This window comes from Chiloscyllium plagiosum, unplaced genomic scaffold (genome assembly GCF_037043375.1).
Source record: "Chiloscyllium plagiosum isolate Xiang-an unplaced genomic scaffold, Cpla_swu_hap1 HiC_scaffold_27, whole genome shotgun sequence".
Lineage (NCBI taxonomy): Eukaryota > Metazoa > Chordata > Chondrichthyes > Orectolobiformes > Hemiscylliidae > Chiloscyllium > Chiloscyllium plagiosum.
The window spans coordinates 10,482,116-10,505,973 of record NW_028270165.1 but is presented as its reverse complement, the minus strand read 5'-3'; the positions used below and the strand labels follow the sequence as shown (position 1 = coordinate 10,505,973).

General features: G+C 44.0%; 2 protein-coding genes, 1 long non-coding RNA gene and 1 pseudogene across 4 annotated transcripts in view; 1 reads left to right on the top strand and 3 right to left on the bottom strand.

The window, feature by feature from the left end:
* LOC148143074 (uncharacterized) overlaps positions 1-23,858 on the top strand; it is a 312,271-nt gene that overhangs the window by 83,180 nt on the left and 205,233 nt on the right. The gene's annotated exons all lie outside the window — the stretch shown is intronic.
* LOC148143082 (uncharacterized) lies at positions 794-13,269 on the bottom strand (annotated as a pseudogene). Its single transcript, XR_015751097.1, has 2 exons — positions 13,173-13,269; positions 794-7,190 (listed from the first exon to the last, which is right to left on the bottom strand). The product of XR_015751097.1 is annotated as an uncharacterized LOC148143082 (transcript).
* Positions 13,877-20,131, bottom strand: LOC148143081 (uncharacterized). Its single transcript, XR_015751113.1, has 2 exons — positions 19,471-20,131; positions 13,877-16,526 (listed from the first exon to the last, which is right to left on the bottom strand). It is a non-coding gene; the product is annotated as an uncharacterized LOC148143081 (long non-coding RNA).
* LOC148143080 (uncharacterized) lies at positions 22,243-23,735 on the bottom strand. Its single transcript, XM_087974046.1, has one exon. It carries the CDS (start codon positions 23,574-23,576, stop codon positions 22,860-22,862), a length of 717 nt encoding a protein of 238 aa, XP_087830172.1. The 5' UTR covers positions 23,577-23,735; the 3' UTR covers positions 22,243-22,859.

Here is a 23,858-nt window from a genome sequence, read left to right as displayed (position 1 = left end):
TTGTGAAACAGAGAAACATTGAGGTGGAGGGGCATTCAGATACATAGTTCTTTGAAAGTTGCATCATTGGTGGACAGGGTGGTTAAGAAGGCATTTAGCACCATTGCATTTATTGTTCCCCCCACTGCGTATAGGAGTTGGCCCATCATGTTGAGGTTGTACAGGATGTTGGTGAGGCCACTTCTAGAGTACTGAGTACACTTCTGGTCACTCTGTTACTGGAAGAATACTGTGCTGTACATCTCTATGACTCTATAAAAGATCCATTACAAATTTGATGGACCAAACAATTGCCTTTTGAGAGAGATAAACGAGAGGATCAATATTTAAGTAAACTTCCAATTTTTGTTCTCCTGCCAAAGTCTCTGTTTTGTCGGGGACAGGGTAAGCCAGTAGACCTTGCAACTCAACCTCATCTTGTCCTCACCCAATATTTAAGGAAAATAAGGGATGATGAAAAATACCGGCTTTGCCAGTGATGCTCACAGTCCATGAACAAATAAAACAGATTATGGTGCTGCCATCACTGCATGTGTCAGAATTAAGTGATCAGAAAAATTCTGAACTCACACTACACACAGTTTGTGCACAATGCCATCATGTCTACTAATTCTGATCATTTCAATTGATATTCAGTCTGTACCAAATTCAGAGCAGCCACGGTTTATGTTTCATTGGCAATTCTACATGTTGACTTTCTATTATCACAATCTCTTTGATGTTGTTATATGTATTTAATCTTTAGATTGGTTGTGTCTTTAATTGTGAAACAGACTGAAAATTCACAACTTCACCAAATGCCAAAACGTTTTTATTTAGGATGTTTGGGCACTAGCACTGACAAATAAAATATCAAAGAAATACAAAGTTATCAAGAGAGATACATATCTTGTTTAATCAAATACATTGGCAGTGCAGAGAATTTCAGCAAAGTGCAATAAATATTCACTTTGTACCCCTTACTCAACTCATTCAAGAATTTCAAATTGAGCTTGAGGTAATTCAAGAGAAAATGGCAACATTCGTTTGTTAATACACTCACCATAAACTCTGATAAAAATAATCTTTCAAAGTCACAATGTTTAATCCCAAACAGAGCAATTAAGTGCAAAGTTACTTTCAACCATTTAATAAAACATTGCAAATTTTATTTCCTATGAAAAACAATTTTATAGTTTTGATAAGATCTTTACAAATATATTAAACAAAATAGCTTTCCTGGGTGTTAATATTGACAACAGTTATGCAGCTATTATTTGGCAATTGACCAACTAATTGAAATAATTTCAGAATAAATTAGCTGCTTCATTATAATACATTAAGATATTTTAATAAAGTCATGAAAAGGAAATCTTTAACACAAAATTAAATAAAATACAAAACCATCTTACAGAATTCAATTCAAATCATATCTGTTGAATCACAAAAAGATGATGCTCAATGTACCAATGACAGACAATCACTGGTAATGAAGGAAAAACATTGTGAAGAACATATATATCTCAATTATATCTTAAATGAATATCTACTTTGTCTTGGACAACAATGACTGAAAGTTTTTTTGGCAAATTGAAAACTACAATAGCAAAGCTTTAGAAAATCCATCACTGAGCCCAACCTTCAATCAATGTTTTTTTCAGGAAATCCTTTTCAGATTTCAGGCTTCTCCAGCTACAATTAGCACGAAGGGAAAGGATGAGCAATAGCAATATCTAGGCTCTCACCCAAGTATTCTCTGAAGAAAAAAAAAATGCATCTGGATGGGGACATGAATAAGGAAGGAATCAGAGGGATATGGGCCAAATGCTGGCAAATAGGTCACTAGGTTACTTTAGGATATCTGGTCGGCCTGGACTGAAGGGTTTGTTTCTATGTGCTCATTACAGATACTCCTCTTCTGTGATCCCCAATCATCTCCCCATACCAGCTGTACTTTTCATGAAATAATTTGACAATTGTTGACTTCTATCAACCTCTTCGATCCTGAGAAATGTCCTCTCTCTGCAAAATGTGGTTCACGTTGGCAAGTTCAATCCTCCTCCATTCCTCAGGAATGCACTTTATAATGTGCAATGTTCTCAATAGCTGTTTAACATTCAATGGGGAAACTATTTTCAGTCCAACAGTTAGACAGAATTTCTCTGAAATGTTTATAGCAAATGCACTGTCCCACGAGAGCTCGTGGGGCCACAGTTAAAATGCTTTTAACAGCCTTTTCTTTAAATTTCCCTGCCTTCCCAGGATAGAAATTTTCTCCCAGAAATTATTTGCCCTGAAAAAAATCCAGCATTAAAATGATTATGGAGCTATCAGTAAAAATGTCTCAGTTGGGGTATCCAAGGTTAGAAATGGAAAAACATCTCTCTTCAAGGTTACAGTTCAATTTGCCCTTTCAGCGTTCCTTGAAATTAAGGTGTTCCATCATAGTGTTCAATTATGATCCATTAAAAGCAGTATCTACTCTCATCTGAGTGCAGAACCAACTCAACTGACTGAAAAAGCAAAACAACTTTTCTATATGCACTTTAGATGTGACATCCTCTCCCTCTCTCTCTCTGTTGACCCAACAGGATGACCAGGGCTAAAGAGTAACGATTGCTGATCTACAGTTTGCTTCTGCTGGTTAACATAAGCATTTAATAACTGCCAGCCTGGTCATCCCCAAAGTCAAAGAACAGACTGTTCACCTGTGCCTGCGCAGAGGATAAATTTCACTTGGAACAGATCACAAAATGACAACTGTTACCAGTCCCACAACTCATGAGTTTCCATGGACAAAGTTAAAAATCACACAACACCAGGTTATAATCCAACAGATTTGTTTGGAAGCACTAGCTTTTGGAGCACTGCTCCTTCATCAGGTGGTTGTGGAGAATGAGATCATGGTCACGGAATTTATAGTCAAAGGAGTCAATTATTATGGAAATGTGATACATTAAACAATTTTAGATTAAATCTTTCATCTTTTAGAATGGGTTTCTGCTCTTTGGTATGTTAATCCCAGAGTTTGGTTTTAATTACCTTCTCAAGAATGCCATTGAAATGCAGAGCTTTTCGAAGAGAGGTGTGAATTCTGTTTGTGTCCCAATGTCCAGTCAGACTGACATTTTTCTTAGAAAAGCTCTGTACTTAGATTACATTCTTGAGAAGGTAAATTATAGATTAGGGTGGATTGGCAGTGCTAAATTACCCACAATGTCCAGAGATGTGCAGGTTCGGGTGGATTAGCCATGGAAAATAGGGAGTAAGGGGGTGTGTATGGATGGGATGCAGTATGGAGGGCCAATGTGGAATAGGTGGGCCGAATGGCCTGCTTTCACATTGTCAGGATTCTGTGACCCTCCCCAACAAAGGCACATTTTATCTGCATCTATCCTTTCAAACCCCTTTCAGAATTCTACTGGTTTCACTTCTGATTCAGAGAGATATACAGCACAGAAACAGACTCTTTGGTCCAAATCATCCATGGATTCTCAAAGTGAACTCGTCCCACTTGCCTGTATTTGGCCCATAATCCTCTAAACCTTTCTTTTCATGTACCCATCGAAATGTAATTTAAACGCTGTAACTGTCCCTGCATCTCCCACTTCCTCAGCAAGTTCATTCCTCATGTAAACCACCCTCTGTCAAAACGTTGCTCCCCAGTTCCTTTTACACCTCTCTTTTCACCTTAAAAAAATTCCTCCTACCTTTGAGCTCCCCTACACTAAGAAGACCCTTTCTATTCACCTTACCTCCACTCCATGATTTTATAAATCTCAGTGAGCGCACCCCTCAAACTCCTGTGTTCTCATGAAAAAAGTCCCAGCCTCTCCTTGCAACTGAAACCCTCCAGTCCTGGTAAATCTTTACCAAACCCTCTCTAATAGTATTCTTCCTCTTACAGGGTCACCCAGAGCTGTACTCAGAACCGGAAAGTGGCCTCACCAACATTCTGTACCTCAACAAGATGTCCCAACTCAATGGTGTGAACAGTGGAGGCAATGCTGCTGAATGCCTTCTTAACCTCCCTGTCTAGCAATGATGCAACTTTCAAAGAACTATGTACCCTAACTCCCCCAATGTCTCTGTTTTACAACATGACCCAGGGCCCTACCATTAACTGTACAAGTCCTGCCCTTCCTTGTTTTAGCAAAACGCAACTGCTCGCTTTTATTCATACCTCTCTCATACACACGCTCCCTCTCTCAGTCACATACATGTACACACACCCCACCCCCTCGAACACTCTCTCAGGCTTATACTCCATCACACTCACACTCTACCAAATGTTCACACAGTCTTACGTACACTCGCATGCACAAACTGACATGCACACAATCACACTCTCATGCACACATATGGACAACGCTATGGGGTGAATTTGGCAGAATTATATTTGCAGATACATTCAATTTTGCTCAAAAAGCACAGAATCTTATAAATTCCTATTTTGGAAATAGAACCAGTCTGATTCAAGATTGGGATACTGATAGACTCGAAGCTCACACCTGTAATGCATTGTCTGAGCTAAGATATCACTTTTTTTAAAAAAAACCATAAGTCATCTCAAGACTATGACTTAAAAGTAGTTCTGGGATTTACGTATTAATGAACTAAAACCTGCAACCCATTCTAAAAGATGAATGGCTTAACAGCACTCTAGGTTTGTTCAATATATCCTATTAGTTGCATGACACTGTGATTTTTGCAATAAAATATGTGTCTTATGATCCTGCTCCACAGCTACCTGATGAAGGAGCAGCACTCCGAAAGTTAGTGCTTCCAAAGAAACCAGTTGGACTATAACCTGGTGTTGTGTGATTTATAACTTTATCCACCCCAGTCCAATGCTGGCATTTCCACATCATATCTCGCGAACACAGCCCACACCTTGGTGCTGCCAGTAAACTTTACAATGACGATGAAACAACGCACTCTACACTCCTGAAAAATTTACAATTTCTAACGATACTCATTCACTGCTCCATCTGATACACGACATTGGAAACTTAGTGCAGGAGGCTGAGAGAAATGAGCAGCTTTAAAACAAAAATCTGTTGGAGCTCAAAGCTTTCAAAGTCTGAGCCCAGCAGTAAGTTCAGGTTACCTTTATTGTGACCCAACTTTGTTACAGCTCCAGATTCCCCCAGGTGTTGAAAAAGTAGCTACTTTTTAAACAGCTCAAGATCAAAGCACACCCGCACCCCAACCACTTTCTTTACTATTGGTCACCACTGACTTGTCCCTTTGTAATTGGATCCTTGGCACAGCCTTAACCCGGAGGAAGTATTGCCTCACTCAGCGATTTCAACCCAGACCCTGTCTCCAAGTAAGTTTCTCCCCGCCCAACTGCCGGGAGGGAAAGAAGTCGGGGGAAGCAGGTGGAGTCAACCACACTGCTGTCGGTCTGCAGTCACGTGTAGGCCAGACCGGGTAAAGGATGCAGCCGGGACGACGGAGTGAATCCTTTGCCACAACAGCAGTTTCCTTCCCTAAAAGGACTCTAGGTTTGTTCAATATATCCTATTAGTTGCATGCAGTATGGAGGGTATGAATCAGAATGGGGCTTTCCCCCCCATCCCGCCCGATGGTTTCATTGTTAGATTCTGACCGAATTCCAAATCCACTATCTGCTGCGGTGGGATTCAAACCTGGGAGTTCCAGAACTGGGTTGATAGCCCAGTCCATAATGGCACTCAGTCGCCCCCTGCGATTGCACGTGAACTGCTTGGTGCCTCCGCAGGGTGGCTGCCCGGGTAAAGCCCTTCCCACATTCGGGACAACTGAAGGGCCTCTCCCCCGTGTGGACCCGCCGATGCTTCACCAGGGTGGAGGAATCGCTGAAGGCCTTCCCACACTCGGGGCAGGGGAATGGCCTCTCCCCCGTGTGGACCCGCTGGTGCTTCAGCAGGTCAGAGGAATTGCTAAAGGCCTTCCCACACTCGGGGCAGGGGAATGGCCTCTTCCCCGTGTGGACTCGCTGGTGTTTCAGCAGGGTGGAGGAATCGCTGAAGGCATTCCCGCACTTGGGACAGATGAAGGGCTTCTCCCCCGTGTGGACCCGCTGGTGCGTGCGCAAGTTGCCCATCTGAGTGAATCCCTTCCCACACTCAGGGCAGCAGAAAGGCTTCTCACCTATGTGGATCCGCTGGTGGATCAGCAGGACCGACGCCTGGGTAAAGCCCTTCCCACACTCGGGGCAGCTGAAGGGCCTCTCTCCTGTGTGGACCCGCTGGTGCTTCAGCAGGGAGGAGGAATTGCTGAAGATCTTGCCACACTCTGTGCAGGGGAAAGGCCTCTCCTGTGTGTGGACCTACTTGAGGGTCTGAAGGGCAGAGGAATCGTTGAAGGCCTTCCCACACTCGGGGCAGCTGAAAGGCTTCTCCCCAGTGTGGACCCGCTGGTGAGTCCGCAACTTGCCCTCCTGAGTGAATCCCTTCCTGCACTCGGAACAAGGGAATGGCCTCTCCCCAGTGTGGACCCGCCAGTGGGTCAGTAGGATGGAGGAGGTGCTGAAGGCCTTCCCACACACAGCGCAGGAGAACGGCCTCTTCCCCGTGTGGACCTGTCGGTGGGTCTGCAGGTCAGAAGAATAGCTGAAGTCCTTCCCGCAATCGGGGCAGCTGAAGGGCCTCTCCCCGGTGTGGACCCATCGGTGCCTCAGTAGGGCGGAGGAATTGCTGAAGGCCTTCCCACACCTGGGGCAGATGAATGGCCTCTCTCCGGTGTGACTGCGCCAATGAATCTCCAGGGCAGATGGAGCACGGAAGCCTTTCCCGCAGTCGCCACACTTCCACGATTCCTCCACGGGGTGGGATTCCTCAGGTTTCTCCATGGCCGAAGCTTCAGCTGTACACAAATGCGTGTAGAGCCCCTCCTCACCGTGAATTCCTCTTTCCAGGCTGTACAACTGTTTCTGGCTCCACACTCAATGCGCTGCCAACAGTCGGGACACTCACCCAGACCGACCGATGCTGAAAATGTACTCAAACAGGAACCAAAAAGCTTTGCTCCTTCTCACAGAATCACAGTCAAACATTGTTGCAGTCAGACATTGACAACAAAGTGAGGACTGCAGTTACTGGACAGTCAGTGCTGGAAAAGCACAGCTGGTCAGACAGCATCTGAGGAGCAGGAGCGTCGACGTTTCAGGCATAAGCCCTTCATCTGTTAATTTTGAAACTTCCGTCCTCAGATCGCCAAATACTCTGTAAAAAGAGATTACAAAAGTCATCAGTGTCAGTCCAGGGTAGAAATTCAGAACAAGCATTTCTACTTTCTTTTCTTTAGTTATTCCACAAAATTGAAAGCACCATCTCACTCTCTCTCTCTCGGTTCTCACATTAACGTCTCTGGGAAGTGGGGGGAAAGGAGACATCAAAGCATTAACACCAACAGAGAGAAACTGTACATATATTAGTAGAAAGCCAGAGTCATAGAGATACACAGCACAGAAACAGACCCTTCGGTCAATCTCTTCCGTGCCAACCTGATACCCAAAATCAATCTAGTCCCATTTGTCAGTACTTGGCCCATATCCCTCTGAACCCTTCCTATTCAAACACCCATCCAGATGCCAGCATCCACCATTTCCTCTGGCAGCTCATTCCTTACACACATGACATTCTGCATGAAAACGTTGCCCCTTAGGTCCCTTTTAAATCTTCCCCCCACCTTAAACCTATTATCTTCTGGTTCTGGACTCCCCCATCCCAAGGTAAAGACCTTGTATATTTACACTATCCATGCCCCTCATGCGTTTATAAAAAGTCTATAAGGTCACCCCTTAGTCTCTGGCGCGGGAGGGAAAACAGCCCCATCCCATCCCTCCTCACCCGGGTAATTAAAACACATTCCTGAGTTTGCAGAATCACTCCAGTTGCTCGAACTGAACAGATTTTACCCCCACTCCCTCCCAGGAAGAAGAGTTGCCCAGAGGGAGGGAGTTTCACTCTGAAACGGACAGGGCCACTTCCGCGTTATGACGTCATATATGAAGCGAGGGGGCGGGGAAAGACCGACAACAGCTCCGCGCACTGCGCCTGCGCTGCCCTGCAGTTTGCAATTGGGTAATCCCTTCCTTTCAGAGAATTCCCAGAGTGTGGAAGTAGGCCACTCGGCCCAAGGAGTCCATACCGACCCTCCGAAGGGTAACCCACCTACACCCATTCCCCTCGTGCTCTGACTAATGCACATCCCTGAGCACTATGAGTAATTTAGCTTGGCCAATCCAACCTAACCTGGACAAAGTTAAATATCAAACACCCAACAGGTTGATTTGGAAGGACTGGTGTTAACAGCGCTGCTCCTTCATCAGGTGATTGTGGAGAATAAGATCATAAGGCACAGAATTCATGGAAAAACATTACAGTGTCCTGCCACTGAAATGATATATTGAACAGACCTGGATTAAGTCTTTCATCGTTTAGAATGGGTTGCAGGTATCAATAATATGTAAATCCTAGAACTTCCTGTCAGTTATGTGTGTGCATGCATGCATGAGGGAGAGAAAAAGTCTCTTTCCGTGCTGTATATCTCTATGTCTGTACGATAACAAATGCTTTATTTACGTGGGTGTAAATATTGTTGTAAATCATAGCTGGGTACTAATAGTTAGATGTAAGGGAGAGAGTATTCCTCAAGTAGGGCAGTATAAGAATCCTGGGAAATCTCTATTTCTGGTTTAGTTCCTAATGAACAAACATTTGGGGGTAGCATGGTGGCTCAGTGGTTAGGACTGCTACCTCACAGCACTAGGGACCTGGGTTTGATTCTGTGTGGAGTTTGCACATTCTCCCCGGGTCTGAGTGGGTTTCCACCGAGTGCTCCTGTTTCCTCCCGCAGTCCAAAGTTGCGCAGGTCAGGTGAATTCGTCATGCTAAATTGCCCATAATGTTAGGTGCATTAGATAGGGGTAAATATAGGGGAATGGGTCTGGGTGGGTTACTCTTCGGAGGGTCAGTGTGGACTTTTTGGGTGGAAGGGCTTGTTTCCATACTATAGGAATCTAATCTAATTAAGCACGAGCACCTATATATTTAACTTTGTTTCATTTTTCTTGTTTGATTCCATGCTATGACTACACTCTTGTGTCTGATTGGTTTGAGAGACTGGGAGATTGTGGGTTGGGTCTCAATTCACAATGTTTTATTGTTCCAGAAGGGGTAAAGGGGTGGGGGTGGGGTCAAAGCTTCAGCAGAAATCCAGCAGAGCTGAGAGCAGACCCACATTTTACTCTGTTGGAACAGGAAAATCAACAGAGGACAGAGAAACCAGGACCTGAAATCCGAGCTGACACCAGATTACCCTGTGATCAGTGCTTTCATTAGCACCTCTCCCATTCTCTTACTTTCCATTTGACTACCCCCCTCAATTTTCAGGATCCAATCCTTGTCATTCTGAAGCCATGTCTCCATTAGGAGTCTCAGATCATAATTATTCTCTTCAATGTGTGCAGTCAATTCATTCGCTTTTGTTACAATGCAGCACACATTCAGACACACCGTTTTTAGTTTCCATTTTTGTGATCTTTAGAATCCAGTTTTGATTGCTGGTATATTTACTCTCCTTGTCCCTTTCTAGCATTCTCTGATGTTCATTTCCACATCACGACATTGCTCACCAGCCTTGATTTGGATTGGCCAGGCTAAATTGCCCAGAGTGTCCAGGGATGTGCAGGTTCGGTGGGTTAGCCATGAGAAATGCAGGGTTATAGTTCCATAGTAATAGAAGCAGGAGTAGGCCATTGGCTCATCGAGCCTCCTCAGCCATTCATTAAGCTCATGACTGACCTATCCATCGTCTCAGCTACTCCTACCTCCATTGTCCCAACTCCCCTTAATTCCCCTACCATTGCAAAAACCCATCCAACTGTGTCTTGAATATACTTAATGAAGCTGCCTCTCCTGATTCCTTGGCAGAAAATTCCATTGATTCACTACGCTCCAGGAAAAGCAGTTCCTCCTCATCTCTGTCCTAAATCTATTCCCCCTATTGAGTCCGAGTCTCATCTACCAGCAGAAATGACTGGATAGGGTAGGGCTTCATCCCCACAGTTCAATGAATTCTCACTTTCCAAGATGTATTCACTCATTCAGTTGCTGTCTCACAAATAAAAGATTTCATTGCAACTTCTTCTGTTCCCAGACAAGGCAAAACATCTTTGAAAGCTGCTCTGAAAGTCCAGTCTTCACAACCACACATCTGCTTTCACCGAAGATGATTAGAGTCATAAGCACAGAAACAGACTCTTCAACCCAACTCATTTGTGCCAACAAATCCTAAATTAATCTAAATCATTTGCCAGCATTTGGCCCATATCCTCCTAAGCTCTTCCACTTCATATTCCCATCCAGATGCCTTTGAAATTTTGTAGTAATTGTATCAGACTCCATCACCCTCCGTGAAAACGTTGCTCCTCTGGTCCCTTTTAAATCATTCCCTCTCACCGCAAACATATGCCGTCTAGTTTTGGACTCCCCTACCCTGGGTACTCATCCTATCCTGCCCTTATAAACATCTATAAAGTCACCCCTCAACCTCCAGTGCTCCACGGAAAATTTTCACCGGCCTATTTAACCTCTTTCTGTGTCTTAAACACTCCAACTCTGGCAACAGCCTTGAAAAACCTTTCTGAACCCTTTCAAGGTTTCACAACATCTTTCCTGTTGCAGGGAGACCAGAACTGAATACAGTATTCTAAAAGTGGCCTAACCAATGTCCTGTACAGCCGCTCCATGATCTCCTAAAACTCACTTTCAAGGAACCATGAACCTGCACTCCAAGATCTGTTTTGTGACACTCCCCTTCACTGTGCCAGTCCTGCCTGGATTGCTTGACCAAAATGCAACACCTCATATTTCTCTAAATTAAACTCCATCTGCCACTCCTCGGTCCATTGGCCCATCCGATCAATTCTAATTTACAGCAAACTCTTTTTCCTCTCTTATTCCCTGGAAGCTGAAAATCTCCATCTCACACACACTCCCTCCAATCTCACTTTGCTGAACCTAATCCCTGCTGTACCTCATCCTGAAGGGTCTGGTTCATGCTGATTAACAGGTGGCACAAAGCTAGTTCCTTTTTTGACTAAAAGCTTTTCCCTGGCTCAAGGAGACTCTGTCCATGACTTTTTCAGAGAGGTAATAAACCGGCCGAGTTCTGATCAGTCTGGTTTGAATGTGGATGAAACAGATTTTGAAAGGCCTTTTGTTTTTATGTAAACAGGTGTGACTTCAGGCCAAATTGGTCATGTTTTAGAAGTGACCTGTATAAAGAAAGGGGAGTGAGCTGAGCAGTTTTAGTTCAGTGTTGAACTGGTTGGCAGTTCAACAGGGAGCTATGTGGAAACTCTCTCTCTTTTCCGCCTCTCAACTTCAACCTATAAGCATGTGTTCCATTTATACTGGTTTTCAAAGGGAGTTGGCTTATTGGGACTGTTGTGCATATTCAGAACAGCATAACTGAGTCTAGTTGGATAGGCTGAGTTCTGTAGGGGTTAGTTATTCTGATCTTTATGTTTCATTGTGTAATTTTGTGAATAAATTTTTGTCTGTTTTAAAATCTAGTAGTCAACCGAGCTAACTTACTCCAGGTAATTTTCACTGTGCACTTACCAAATCAAATTGCAAAGTTAAGGTCTGGGGCTGCCTGCTTAAGAATGTTTTGAGTGGTCTGGCTTAGTCCATAACACAGGCCCACACTCTCACTCAGGGGAGATATAATTGAAACATACAGAACATTGAAAGGCCTAAACAAAGTGGGCATTGGGAAGATGTTTCCATTGGTGGGAGAGACCAGAGACTAGAAAAGGGAAGACCTTTTAGAAGGGAGATAAAGGAGAAACTTTTCAGCCAGAGAGTGGTGAATCTGTGGAATTTATTGCAACATGAGGCTGTGGAGGCTAGGTCACTGAGGGTATTTAAAACTGAGATAGATAGGTTCTTGAGTATCAAGGGGATCAAGGGTTACGGGGAGGAAGTGGGAGAATGAGGTTGAGAAACTTATCAACCACGGTGTGTGGTATGAGCAGACTTGATGGGTTGAATGGCCTAATTTCTGCTCCTATGTTTTATGGTCTCTTGCTGTCTTGGACACAGTGTGAGAGAATTGGGAGCAGGAGTAGCCATTTGGTCTTTTGAGCATGCACCAGCACTGAACAGATCATAACTGGATATGAATATACCGACATCTAAGTGGATAGGCTGGGACTTGTTTCACAGGAGCACAGGAAGTTGAGAAGTTTATAAAACCAAGAGGGTTGTCAATGAGGTGAGTGGCTGGTGCTGTTTCCTTCAGATGGGGGTTTCAAGATTAGGGAGCAAACTTTTAAGGAGAGAGGAGAAAGATTTTAAAAAGACATGAGGAACACCTTTTTTTGAAAGAGAGTAGTTTGTGTGTGAAATCAATGTCCTAAGGAAGTGGTGGATATAGGTACAGTAACAACATTTAAAAGACATTTGGATAAGTACATGAGTAGGAAAGGTTCAAAGGGATATGGGCCAAACTACATGGGACTAGTTTAGTTTGTGAATATATTCAGCATGGACTAGTTGGGCTGAAGTGTCTGTTTCTGTGCTGTATGACTCTGTAACTGTTCTGTACTGGTCTTAAAACCATTATTTTTGCCTTCCCCCATCACCATCCACTTTTTTGTTGTTCAGAAATCAGATGAACGCAGGCTTGAATATATTCAATGGCTGCCTGATCACAGAAAGCAATCCCAACTTCTGAACTCTTGCTAATATACCACTTGCCTTGCTGATTGCCAGTCTGACAACTGGCAGTGACTGGTGTGGAAGGATGTTGACGCCCCTTTGTACATCCACACATCATTCCTGACGAAGGGCTCGTGTCCAAATCACCAACAATCCTGGTCCTCGGATACTGTTTGACCTGCTGTGCTTTTCCAGCACCACACTTTTCGACTCTAATCTCCAGCATGTGCAGTCCTCACTTTGTCCACATCCCACTATATCACCATTTAAACAATGCACCTTTTTTTCTGCATTTTCTTCCACAGCAAAGGCAAAATCATCACATTGTGGTAATGCGTTTGCCAATGAGGACACAGACCTGAACCAACGCTTGCAGAGTCTGTTCCCCCAACCCCCGATTCACCCCATTTCCTTTCAGTTGCTGCAAGTCAACAACTGAAGCTCAGAATTTAGAAAAGAGAGTGCCGTACTCACAGATGTTGGACAGAGGAAGGAAGTTGCAATCGAGGGTGAAGTTCAATCTTGATTCAGAGAGAGAGGAGCAACAACAGCAACTTCCGAAACTCATGCTCCAACTTCCGCATTCAGACAATAGGGGCGCTCTGATTGGCAGGAGGACCAGTCTCTTTCCGGTCCTCCAGTGCTTCCTATTGGCCCATCAAAAGAAGGGCGCGAGCCGCGTGCGCGGACAGCGAGCAGCTGGCGCAGTTTTCTTGCTGGCTCCGAGGAGCATGCGCAGTGCTTGCTGCCACAGAGACGCTGGAGACCCTGGGAGGTGGTATTACTGACAGATTTGAAGTGTCCAATTGCCAATAGGAGAAAAAAGGCGGGAGCCACTTTCTTTTCCCCATCTGTGGCTCGACTTCTTAGTCCTTTTGCATTTGTTTGGCTGCTCAACTTTTGTATATCTTTTCCCCAGGGTCGGGGTCCTAAACGAGAGGGCATAGGTGTAGGGTAAGTGGGGAAAGATTTGAAAGAAAAACAGTGTGAAAGTTAACTGGCCTTAAGAATTGCCCTCTCTTACACCCCAACAAAAATACATTGTTCACAGCCTATTGGATCACTCAGTGGGAAGAATGTTGTGAAACTTGAAAGGGTTGAGAAACGACTTGTAAGGATGTTGTTAGTGTGAGAAACAAAAGCTCACTCACTTTAATAATTTCAGTCCGAGACAAATATCTGAATCCGCCATTTATTTATACACCTATAGGTGGGTGCCCTGTCTCATTACCAGGTAAGGTAATGACAAAATGCACACCAAATCCAACAAACTCTCGAAATTTATACAGTTTGAATCCCCATATTTTTCCTTATTCCATTGTCTGTTCCCTGCTTCGCTTACGTCACTCATTTCCTTCAGACTGATCCCACAACTTCTGTTTATCCTGTTTTGTCCGTGACAAACTCTTATCTCTGACTCCCATAAGGGTGTTTGACGTCAGTCTATTATAGATTATTGATTAGACATATCTTTTCTTCTATCAGCATCTATTTCCATCCAGAGGCCACTTTGACCTCTTTGATTAGGGTTTGTTCCTGTGTCCCCGTGTAAGGGGGAAACAGATGCTTTCCTGTTTGCCCATATATCCACCATTGTTCTGTAATCCCGTCTCATGCTTTCTTTTTGCTGAATATGTATTTTCTCATTCCTATTCTGTATCAGAATTTATACTTGCAGAAATAACATTAATTCATTTATATCCCACAATTTCCCCTTTTTCTTTTCATTACAATCTGTTATCTTCTGCATTTTTGTCTCTTTCTTTTTTAAACATTGTTCCCAAAATTCGCAAGCATCATTTCAGAGATTTTATCCATCTTAGTCTCACTCATCTCCTTATTATTTAGTTGATAAAGTTCCTCTGTCAAATGTCCCCTCAGGGGCATTCGTTTCACCAAGGCTGTTTCAATCAGCCTCTGGGTGAGCCCTCGTATACAGGGTATGACACAACAGCCAATGGCCACCAATACCCCGACTACTACTATCAGGGAAGTAAGGATGGAAACCACCACCCCCTTTCTCTGCTAAAATCATATCAAGGGCTATTCTGTTTTCCCATGCCATCCTACTTGTCGCATCAAGCTGTTCTGATATTCCTTTAACAGCCTCTCTTGTATAATTTATAAATCGCTGTTGATTATAAAAAATGTAATTTATCCAATCTACATTTTTATTAATTGTTGCCCACCAAAAGAGAGCTGACTCAAAGCCTGCTGCAATCTGGTTACGAGCTTTGAATTCAGGTACTCCCCTCGGGACTCCTACCGAATCAAGATAAATCCTGTCATCAAAAGAATTATCTAACAGTAATCTTTTACCCCTTCCCTTTTTCCCTACTATCTTTTCCTTCTCAAATGCCAGGGTAAATGGAATTGCCAATTGTACAATTGCACATATCCCTCTCCAATCCGGAGGTAGGGTGGGTCTCAATATTTCTCCTCCACAGTACCACCACAGATCCGCTCGGGGAACCTTTAATGCTGAGTAGTTCCCTCCCTTCTCCGTTTCGGTAACATTCTTAATCTCTGTACATAATTTCAGCTCCCCCAAATCTCTCGACCGATTTGTACCTCGCCTGTGCACACATGACGTGTGATTTCCAACTGCGGCGGAAAATGTGGGGGGAACTTTTGCATCTTTCTCCTCCAAGGGAGGGAACATCAGAGATAGGGAGGTACAATTCCCATCATTCCATGCAGTCTCATCCTGGTACAGGGCTATCATACATTTCATGCACTTCCTGTCTTGCTTCCACCCGAGCGGAAAGGGAACCACCTGGGCCACTGGCCTACCGGAGGCACATGCATAACAATTGCTTTTGTTCAGACTTTTTACAGTATACTTTACCCATTCAACCCAGGCATTTGTATCCCCGTACCCAGTCTCTATCTCGATGGTCTGTTTCAAATCCTTTACCTCTATAATTTTTACTACTTTAGGATCATCGGGAGGGGTGAAGGGTTGTATCTCATTACCCAGTAATTCTACCTATTTTTCCCTGTCCTATGCTAATTCGAAAACAACAGCCCACAAACTCCTTCCTATTTGCTTTCATTTCAATCCCAAATGTTTCATTTAATTGTACCTCATAAGTGCCACCTCCCAAAACCGCTCCGTGCCATGTGGTTTTTCTTATCGTTAAATATATGGGGTTACACTTTTTATTGGGACAATCGCGTGCTGGTCGGAAGGGGGCCCGGTGTATTGTGACAAGACCATTATACCAGGTACCATCCCCGAGGCCATCCCCATAGGACTTAAGATGTATCTCTGAGTTGCGGTATTGTCTCTGATTAGCTACATTCCCACAATTTACTAAGCTACATATATCAGTGTCTATTACTTGTGGATTATCAGACTCAGGAACCATTAATAATACATATGAAAATGATATGTGACAAAATCCTAATACCAAGAGGGCTAGCATCATAACTCTAAGCATTCCCAGTATTCTGATCATTATGCTAAAATACAAAAAGGCTTAATATACAATCTTACAGAAATAATCCCGCGCCCGCATCGCCACTGTATAGTCAATTACTCAAAGTCTCTTTAGTCTGAGTTTCAGCGGGTCTTGCGTTGATTCGGCTGTCCAGACTTCTTCCTCAACTGGAGGGTCCACTGGCCCTTTGATCCGAATGTAGTGAGTCCAGCCTTTCTCCACCGTCCTTATTGCCGTTTCGGTAGTCAAAAGAGCCTGGTACGGCCCTTCCCAGTCTGGCTGCAGCTTAGTCTCTGTCCATGATTTTATTAAGACCCAATCTCCTGGCCGGATGGGATGAACAGCAAATTCAAGGGGCGGAGTCTGTGCCAATAGACCCTGTTTTCTGAGGAAAGATAAAGAGGAGGACAAGCCCAGTATATACTTCTTTAAAAACAAATCTTTAGTTTCGGGAATTGGCAATTCTCCCTGTGTTCCCAGATAAGGTAATTCAAATAAGATTTCATAGGGGGATAGTCCCAAATCTTTCCTCCGCCAAGGGACAAGCCCAAAAGGCATCCTTTAAATCTATCACACTAAACCATTTGTGATCATGAGGGATCTGACTTAATAACGTGTAGGGGTTTGGCACCACTGGGTGCCTGATCTGTACTATCCGATTTAATGTTCTCAAATCCTGCACCAATCGATAAGTTCCATCAGATTTCCGCACTGGTAGAATTGGGGTATTATAAGGAGACATACATGGCTCCAACAAACTATCTCTAATCAGTCCCTCAATTACTGGCTGCAGTCCCCGTTTACCTTCTATGGAAATAGGATATTGTCGTTCACAGACAACGTCCCCTTTCCGTTTTAAATTTATTAAAAGGGGAGGGATCTGTAGTTTTCCACGATTCCCTTCTCTAGCCCATACAATAGGGTCTATCTCTCTCTCTGCATCCTCTGTCAATATTGCCAGTTGTACAACTAATTCTTCTTCCTGAATTCCAATCTCCAGTCCTAAAAGGATAATTAAATCTCTCCCCAGTAAGTTACTTCCTATATCAGGGATATACAGCAGTTCCCCTGTGATCCTATCCTTAGGACCTTCTATCATCATAGGTTCAAATACTGGAACAGTAAATCCTTCCCCTTTCACCCCCGAAACAGTAATTGACCGTGTAAACATTTCTACTTTCTTTGGTTTAAAATTCGGCGATGTCCGTGCTGCCCCGTATCTACTAGGGAGATTACCTCCTCCCGACACGGTCCCACCTTCAAGTTTATCAAGGGTTCCTGGTGGGCCCCTGAGGGCAGGAACCCCTGACACCCCTATTCTTCATCAAAATTCATAAGCGGAATTGCCTTTTCTTCCCTTTGTAGATCAGGATACTCCCGCTTAAAATGCCCTATCTTTCCACAATAATAGCATCCTGCCTGTAGCGACTTCCATCTCTGCCCCTGTCGCTCAAACCCTCTATCAAATGTTCCCCCTTGTCCTCTCCCTCTTTACAAACACTTTCTGTGCCTCTCTCAACAATTCATCTAATGGTTTTTCACTCCATCCTTCTATCTTCTGTATCTTTCTCTGTATGTCTGGCCATGCTTTTGTCACAAAACGTACTTTCAAAAGACCCTGTGCCACTGGGTCCTCAGGGTTCATTCCAGAGTATTTCCGCAATGAGTCCCTTAATCTTTGCAAGAAAGCTGAGGGAGTCTCATCTTTCTCCTGTCTAATTTCAAAGGCTTTAATCAAAATCTGTGACTTCGGAACTGCCTCCCTTATTCCTTTTAGAATCAGGTCTTTCAATTCCCTCATTTCTTCTCTATGCTCCGGGTTTTGGTTTTCCCACTGGGGGTCTCTGAGGGGAAACTTCATCTCTCCCTGTCCAGCATCCCCATCTCCAATCGGGTGTTCCCTGTCCCATATTTTAATGGCAGTTCCTCGTACAAGTCCCCTTTCCTCCCCAGTAAATAATATATTCAAAATAGACATTAATTCAGCCCAGGTATACAGACTGGGCCCCAAAAATTGATCAATTTGTTCAGACAACCCCACCGGATCCTCAACCAGGACCTCCATTTCCTTTTTAAATGTTCTGACCTCCCCACTGGTGAGGGGGCACTTACAAACCCAATCTCTTTGTCCCCTATGGGTACCTCCCAAAGGGGATAAGTCGTTACGTTTTTCCCCTTTTCTTTTTTTTTAAAGAAATATTGCAATATTTCTAGCTCCCCATAACTTCAAACACCAATTCATCAATTCATCAATTCATGCTTGACTAACCTTCAAAGCCTGTTCCGAACTTATAAATATATTTATATATATTTACATATATTTACGTTCATTTCTTCAGTATTTAATAGTTAAAATGCAAAATGCATACAGTTCCCAATTTTGCAATTCACTGTAATTACCCAGTTTTAGTCCTTTAATTTAGATCCAGAATTAGTTTCCTTAAATAGTCCTGACCAATCATTGCTCAATTACAATACTATTAGTCGTAAAATAATCAGAACTTGCCTTAAAAGAATTTGTCTACTCAAGTTTTTTTAAAAAAAAACTTCGAATGCATGAACAATGGCTGAATCCAAGGTCACAGATATTAACTATAGAATTTTGCTTTTACTACAATCTAATGTTGAACTGAAACTTCAACTGTCCCCCATAAATCGCTTTTATGTAAAGATAAAAGAGATTAGTTAGAAACTGATAGTAAGGCAGTCATGATCTGTAAAAAGAACAGAAGTTATCATTCCTTTTCTTTTTCTTCATAATCACAATAGAATCCTTAACCTTAAAAGAAAGCATGTTAAATTTCCATAACAAAAATCAGATTCAAAACAGTCCTGGAACTCAAGCTCCAGGGAATAAAACACAAACATTCAATCACCAACAAACAAATGTTCACTCAAACCAAATCACAAAGGGTTAAACTTCCTACCAGCTGTACAGCTCTTTTCATTCTCTCACTCTCTCACACATTGACATATAAACTCAGATATTCACAAACCCAGTCTTCGTCCGATCTGTACTTTGGCCAGAAGACAGCGGGACGAAGAATGGAGTCCTTAGTCCATACAAAGCAACAATATTTAATCATCTTTCTTCCTTGTACAAGTATTATTTTGCCAATTTCCACAACATCCTGCCCAAAGGACTTTCCGGAGGAATGTTGTAAGGGACCCCGCCTCCATTTCCATTGTCTTTTCCTTACTTTGTTTCTCCGGAGGCTTTTTTTCTTACCCAAAGCGCAAGCCATATTGAGTTCCTTCGTTAGTCCCTTATTAACTACTAAAACTCAAACCCGGCCACCAAGGCAATACTTAAAAGTCAATTTTCTTACCTTGGTCTGTGCACAGAGTTGCCTGGCCCCTTTTGTCACCGTATTTTCTATCGAGCTCTTATCACTGTCTGATTCAGATGTCTCTCTTATAGGATTCACATCAGTCACCCAAGGGAGCAGACCAAACCGGGACACGAGACCATTCCTCAATGGGGAACGGGACGCGTCTTCCCAGTGTCCAAGGCCAGCCACTCCCCCCGGTGATGGAAGAAAATCCCGGACGAGCCCCCAATTGTGAGAAACAAAAGCTCACTCACTTTAATAATTTCAGTCCGAGACAAATATCTGAATCCGCCATTTATTTATACACCTATAGGTGGGTGCCCTGTCTCATTACCAGGTAAGGTAATGACAAAATGCACACTAAATCCAACAAACTCTCGAAATTTATACAGTTTGAATCCCCATATTTTTCCTTATTCCATTGTCTGTTCCCTGCTTTGCTTACGTCACTCATTTCCTTCAGACTGATCCCACAACTTCTGTTTATCCTGTTTTGTCCGTGACAAACTCTTATCTCTGACTCCCATAAGGGTGTTTGACGTCAGTCTATTATAGATTATTGATTAGGCATATCTTTTCTTCTATCAGCATCTATTTCCATCCAGAGGCCACTTTGACCTCTTTGATTAGGGTTAGTTCCTGTGTCTTCAGGAAGGGAAACAGATGCTTTCCTGTTTGCCCATATATCCACCATTGTTCTGTAATCCCGTCTCATGCTTTCTTTTTGCTGAATATGTATTTTCTCCTTCCTATTCTGTATCAGAATTTATACTTGCAGAAATAACATTAATTCATTTATATCCCACATTAGGTTTGGAGTTACAGGGAGAGGCTGAAAAGGCTGGGACTGTTTTCCCTGGAGTATTGGAAGCTGAGGGGGGTAACCTTATCGAGGTTTATAAAATCATGAGGGGCATAGATAATGTAAATACACAAGGTATTTCCCCTGGGGTGGGGAGGTCCAGAAGTAGTAGTTGTTTAGGGTGAGGGGGGTAAAACTTAAAAGTGTCCTATGGGGCAACTTGTTTCATGCAGAGACTGGTGCGTAAATTGAATGAGCTTCCAGAGGAAGTGATACAATTACAACATTTATAAGGTATCTGGATAGGGACATGAATAGGAAGGTTTACAGGGATATGGGCAAAGTGCTGGCAAAAGAGACTAGGTTAATTTAGGATATCGGTCAGAACAGAAGGCTTTGTTTCTGTGCTCTACAATTCTATGATTCTTTTTTGACATAGTCTGAGCCAATTTCACAAGACGAGGAATAGGCCATTCACCCATTACAGCCTGTCCTCACCTGTGGCCTAACTGCACATATTTCAATGTGAGTTTCAAAAGATGTCTGCAGCTTTTTTTATGAAATTGAACATGCTTTAATAATGTTTCTGAATATATCATTTTAGCTATTCTTAATTTTAAAAATAAGCCATTTCCCAGGTAGAGACACCACCATCCATTCTCTCTCCCTCTTCTTATCGGTTCCTGAATCCTGGCACCAGGCAGACACCAATGTAATCTGGCCTCCAGCTGGCAACTGCAGAGAACAGAGACAATCCCTGACCCAATCAGAAGGCTGTCCTGAGGGGAATGACTGTCTCCCAGAATAAAGGGTCCGGTTAAGATCCCCCCACCCACCACCACCACCGTGTCTGCAGCCTGGCTTCCAGCTGAATCTATCTGAGCCGAAGTTCCTCCAGCGTGTGTTTACCCTGGATGATAGCATCCAGAGCCTCCCACCTTCTGTGAGACAAGTGCCACTCTATCCTCTCCAATGTGTGTTATGTCACTGCTTAACTGTTTTCAGTGGCTGAGCAGAGGTTGATGGCCAAGTTCATAACCCATGAGGATAACCTTGGGTGACCCCACTCCACCCTACACTCTCTCACCGTCACACAGACCCTCTCTCATACACGGTCTCTCTCAGACACACACAAATCCACGAATGCACACACCCTCTCACAGGCTCATACTCCATCATACAAAAACACACACACACTCACACTACTCTCTCATGCACGCACATACATACATGTCCATGGGATGAATTTGCGTTTGCAGTATTATATTTGCAGATAGATTCAACGTGTGCTTTTTGTGGAAAAATCGGCAGGCAGTTAATGAAAGCAATCAATCCATGTAATATTTTATCAACTCATACTTTGGAAATAGAACCAGTCTGATTCAAGTTTGGGATACAGACAGACCGAACCTCTCACCTTTCATGCATTGTCTGAGCTGAGATGTTACCTATTTTTATAAAACCTTAAGTCATCTTGAGAACATGAATTAAAAGTGCTTCTGGGATTTACATATTAATGAACAGAAACCTGCAAACCATTCTAAAAGATGGAAGACTTAACAGCAATCAAGGTTTGTTCAATATATCCTATCAGTTGCATGACACTGTGATCTTTTGCTATAAAATCTGTGTCTTCTGATCCTGCTCCACAGCTACCTGATGAAGGAGCAGTGCTCTGAAAGCTAGTGCTTCCAAATAAACCTGTTGGACTATAACCAGGTGTTGTGAGATTTTAACTTTGTGCACACCAGTCCAACACTGACACTTCCACAACGTTTCTGGTGAACACTTCCGCCAGGAAACTTTACACTGCTGATAAAACATTGCAGTGCCTGCATTCCTAAAAAAATTACAATTTCTAATGATACTAGCTTCTCATTCACTGCTCCATCTGATACATGACATTGGAAATTTAGCGCAAGAAGCTGAAAGAAATGAGCAGCTTTTAAACAAAAACCTCTTGGAGCTCAAAGCTTTCAATGAGAGTCTGAGCCCGGCAGTAAGTTCAGGTAACCTTTATTGCGACCCAACCTCGTTACAGCTTCGGATCCCCCCAGCAAAAAGGTGTAGAAAAAGTATCTTTTTTTTTTAAAAACAGCTCAAGGTCAAAGCGCACACACTTCTCCCCCCGCCCCCTCACCCCCACGTTCTTTACTATTTGTCAGCACAGAGTTGCCCTTTTGTAATTGAATCCTTGGTATAGCCATAAACTAGAAGTATTACCTCATACACCAATTTAAACCCATACCTTGTAGGTTTCTCCCCCCTCATCGGCTGGAGTTGGGGGGGGAAGGAGTGCAGAATAGTCAACCAGACTGCTGTGGGTCTGAAGTCACGTGTAAGCCAGTCCAGGTAAAGGATGCACTGGGACGAGTGAGTGAATCCGTTCCCACATCAGCAGTTTCCTTCCCATAAAAGGTTGTGAGTGAATCAGATGGGGGTTCCCCCTCCCCTCCCTGACAATTGTTTCGTTGTTAGATTCTGAACTCGATTTCTAACCAAATTCCAATTCTGCCATCTGCCTTGGCAGCTCCCGGAACTGGGTTGATAGTCCAGTCAATAAAGGCACTCAGCCGTTGCTGTTTTAAACCCCCTGCGATGCCATGTGAACTCTCTGGTGTCTCTGCAGGTGGGAGGAGCGGCTAAAGCTCTTTCCGCACTGAGAGCAGCTGAACGGCCTCTCCCCTGTGTGGACCCGCTGGTGCCTCAGCAGGTCAGAGGCCTGGGTAAAGCCCTTCTCGCACTCTGGGCAGCTGAAGGGCCTCTCCCCCGTGTGGACCCGCTGGTGCTTCAGCCTGTCGGAGGAACTGTTGAAGGCCTTCCTGCACTCTGTGCAAGGGAATGGCCTCTCCCCTGTGTGTACCCGCTGGTGGGTCAGCAGGGCGAAGGAATTGCTGAAGCCCTTCCCGCATTCGGTGCAGAGGAACAGCCTCTCCCCAGTATGGACCTGACGGTGGGCCAACAGGATGGAGGTCTGGGTAAAGCCCTTCCCGCATGCGGAGCACCTGAAGGGCCGCTCCCCTGTGTGGACCCGCCGGTGCCTCAACAGGTCAGAGCAATTGCTGAAGGCCTTCCCACACTCGGAGCAGCTGAAGGGCCTCTCCCTGGTGTGGACCCGCCGGTGCCTCACCAGGTCGGAGGAATTGCTGAAGGCCTTCCCGCACTCTGTGCAGGGGAATGGCCTTTCCCCGGTGTGACTGTGACGATGAATCGCCAGAGCAGATGGGAGACGGAAGTCTTTCCCACAGTCGCCACACTTCCACGGTTTCTCCATGGGGCAGGATTCCTCGGGTTTCTCCATGGCCAAAACTTCAGCCGCACACAACACATGTAGAGCTCCTCCCCTCCGTGAATTCCTCTTCCCAGGCCTTATAACTGTTTCAGGCTCCACACTCCGTGCACTCCAACAGTAGAGTCTCTCGTCCAGTCCCACTGATGCCGAGAACGGACTGAAACAGGAACCAAAACGTTTTGCTCCTTCTCACAGAATCAGTCAAAAATGGTTGTGGTCCCGATGGATTGAGTGACTGTCAGACATTGACGTCAAAGCGAGGACTGCAGACACTGGAGAGTCAGTATCCAA

Bases quoted from the DNA above. Each gene is read 5' to 3' on its own strand.
- LOC148143080 (XM_087974046.1), bottom strand. From the start codon at position 23,576: ATGGAGAAACCCGAGGAATCCTGCCCCATGGAGAAACCGTGGAAGTGT.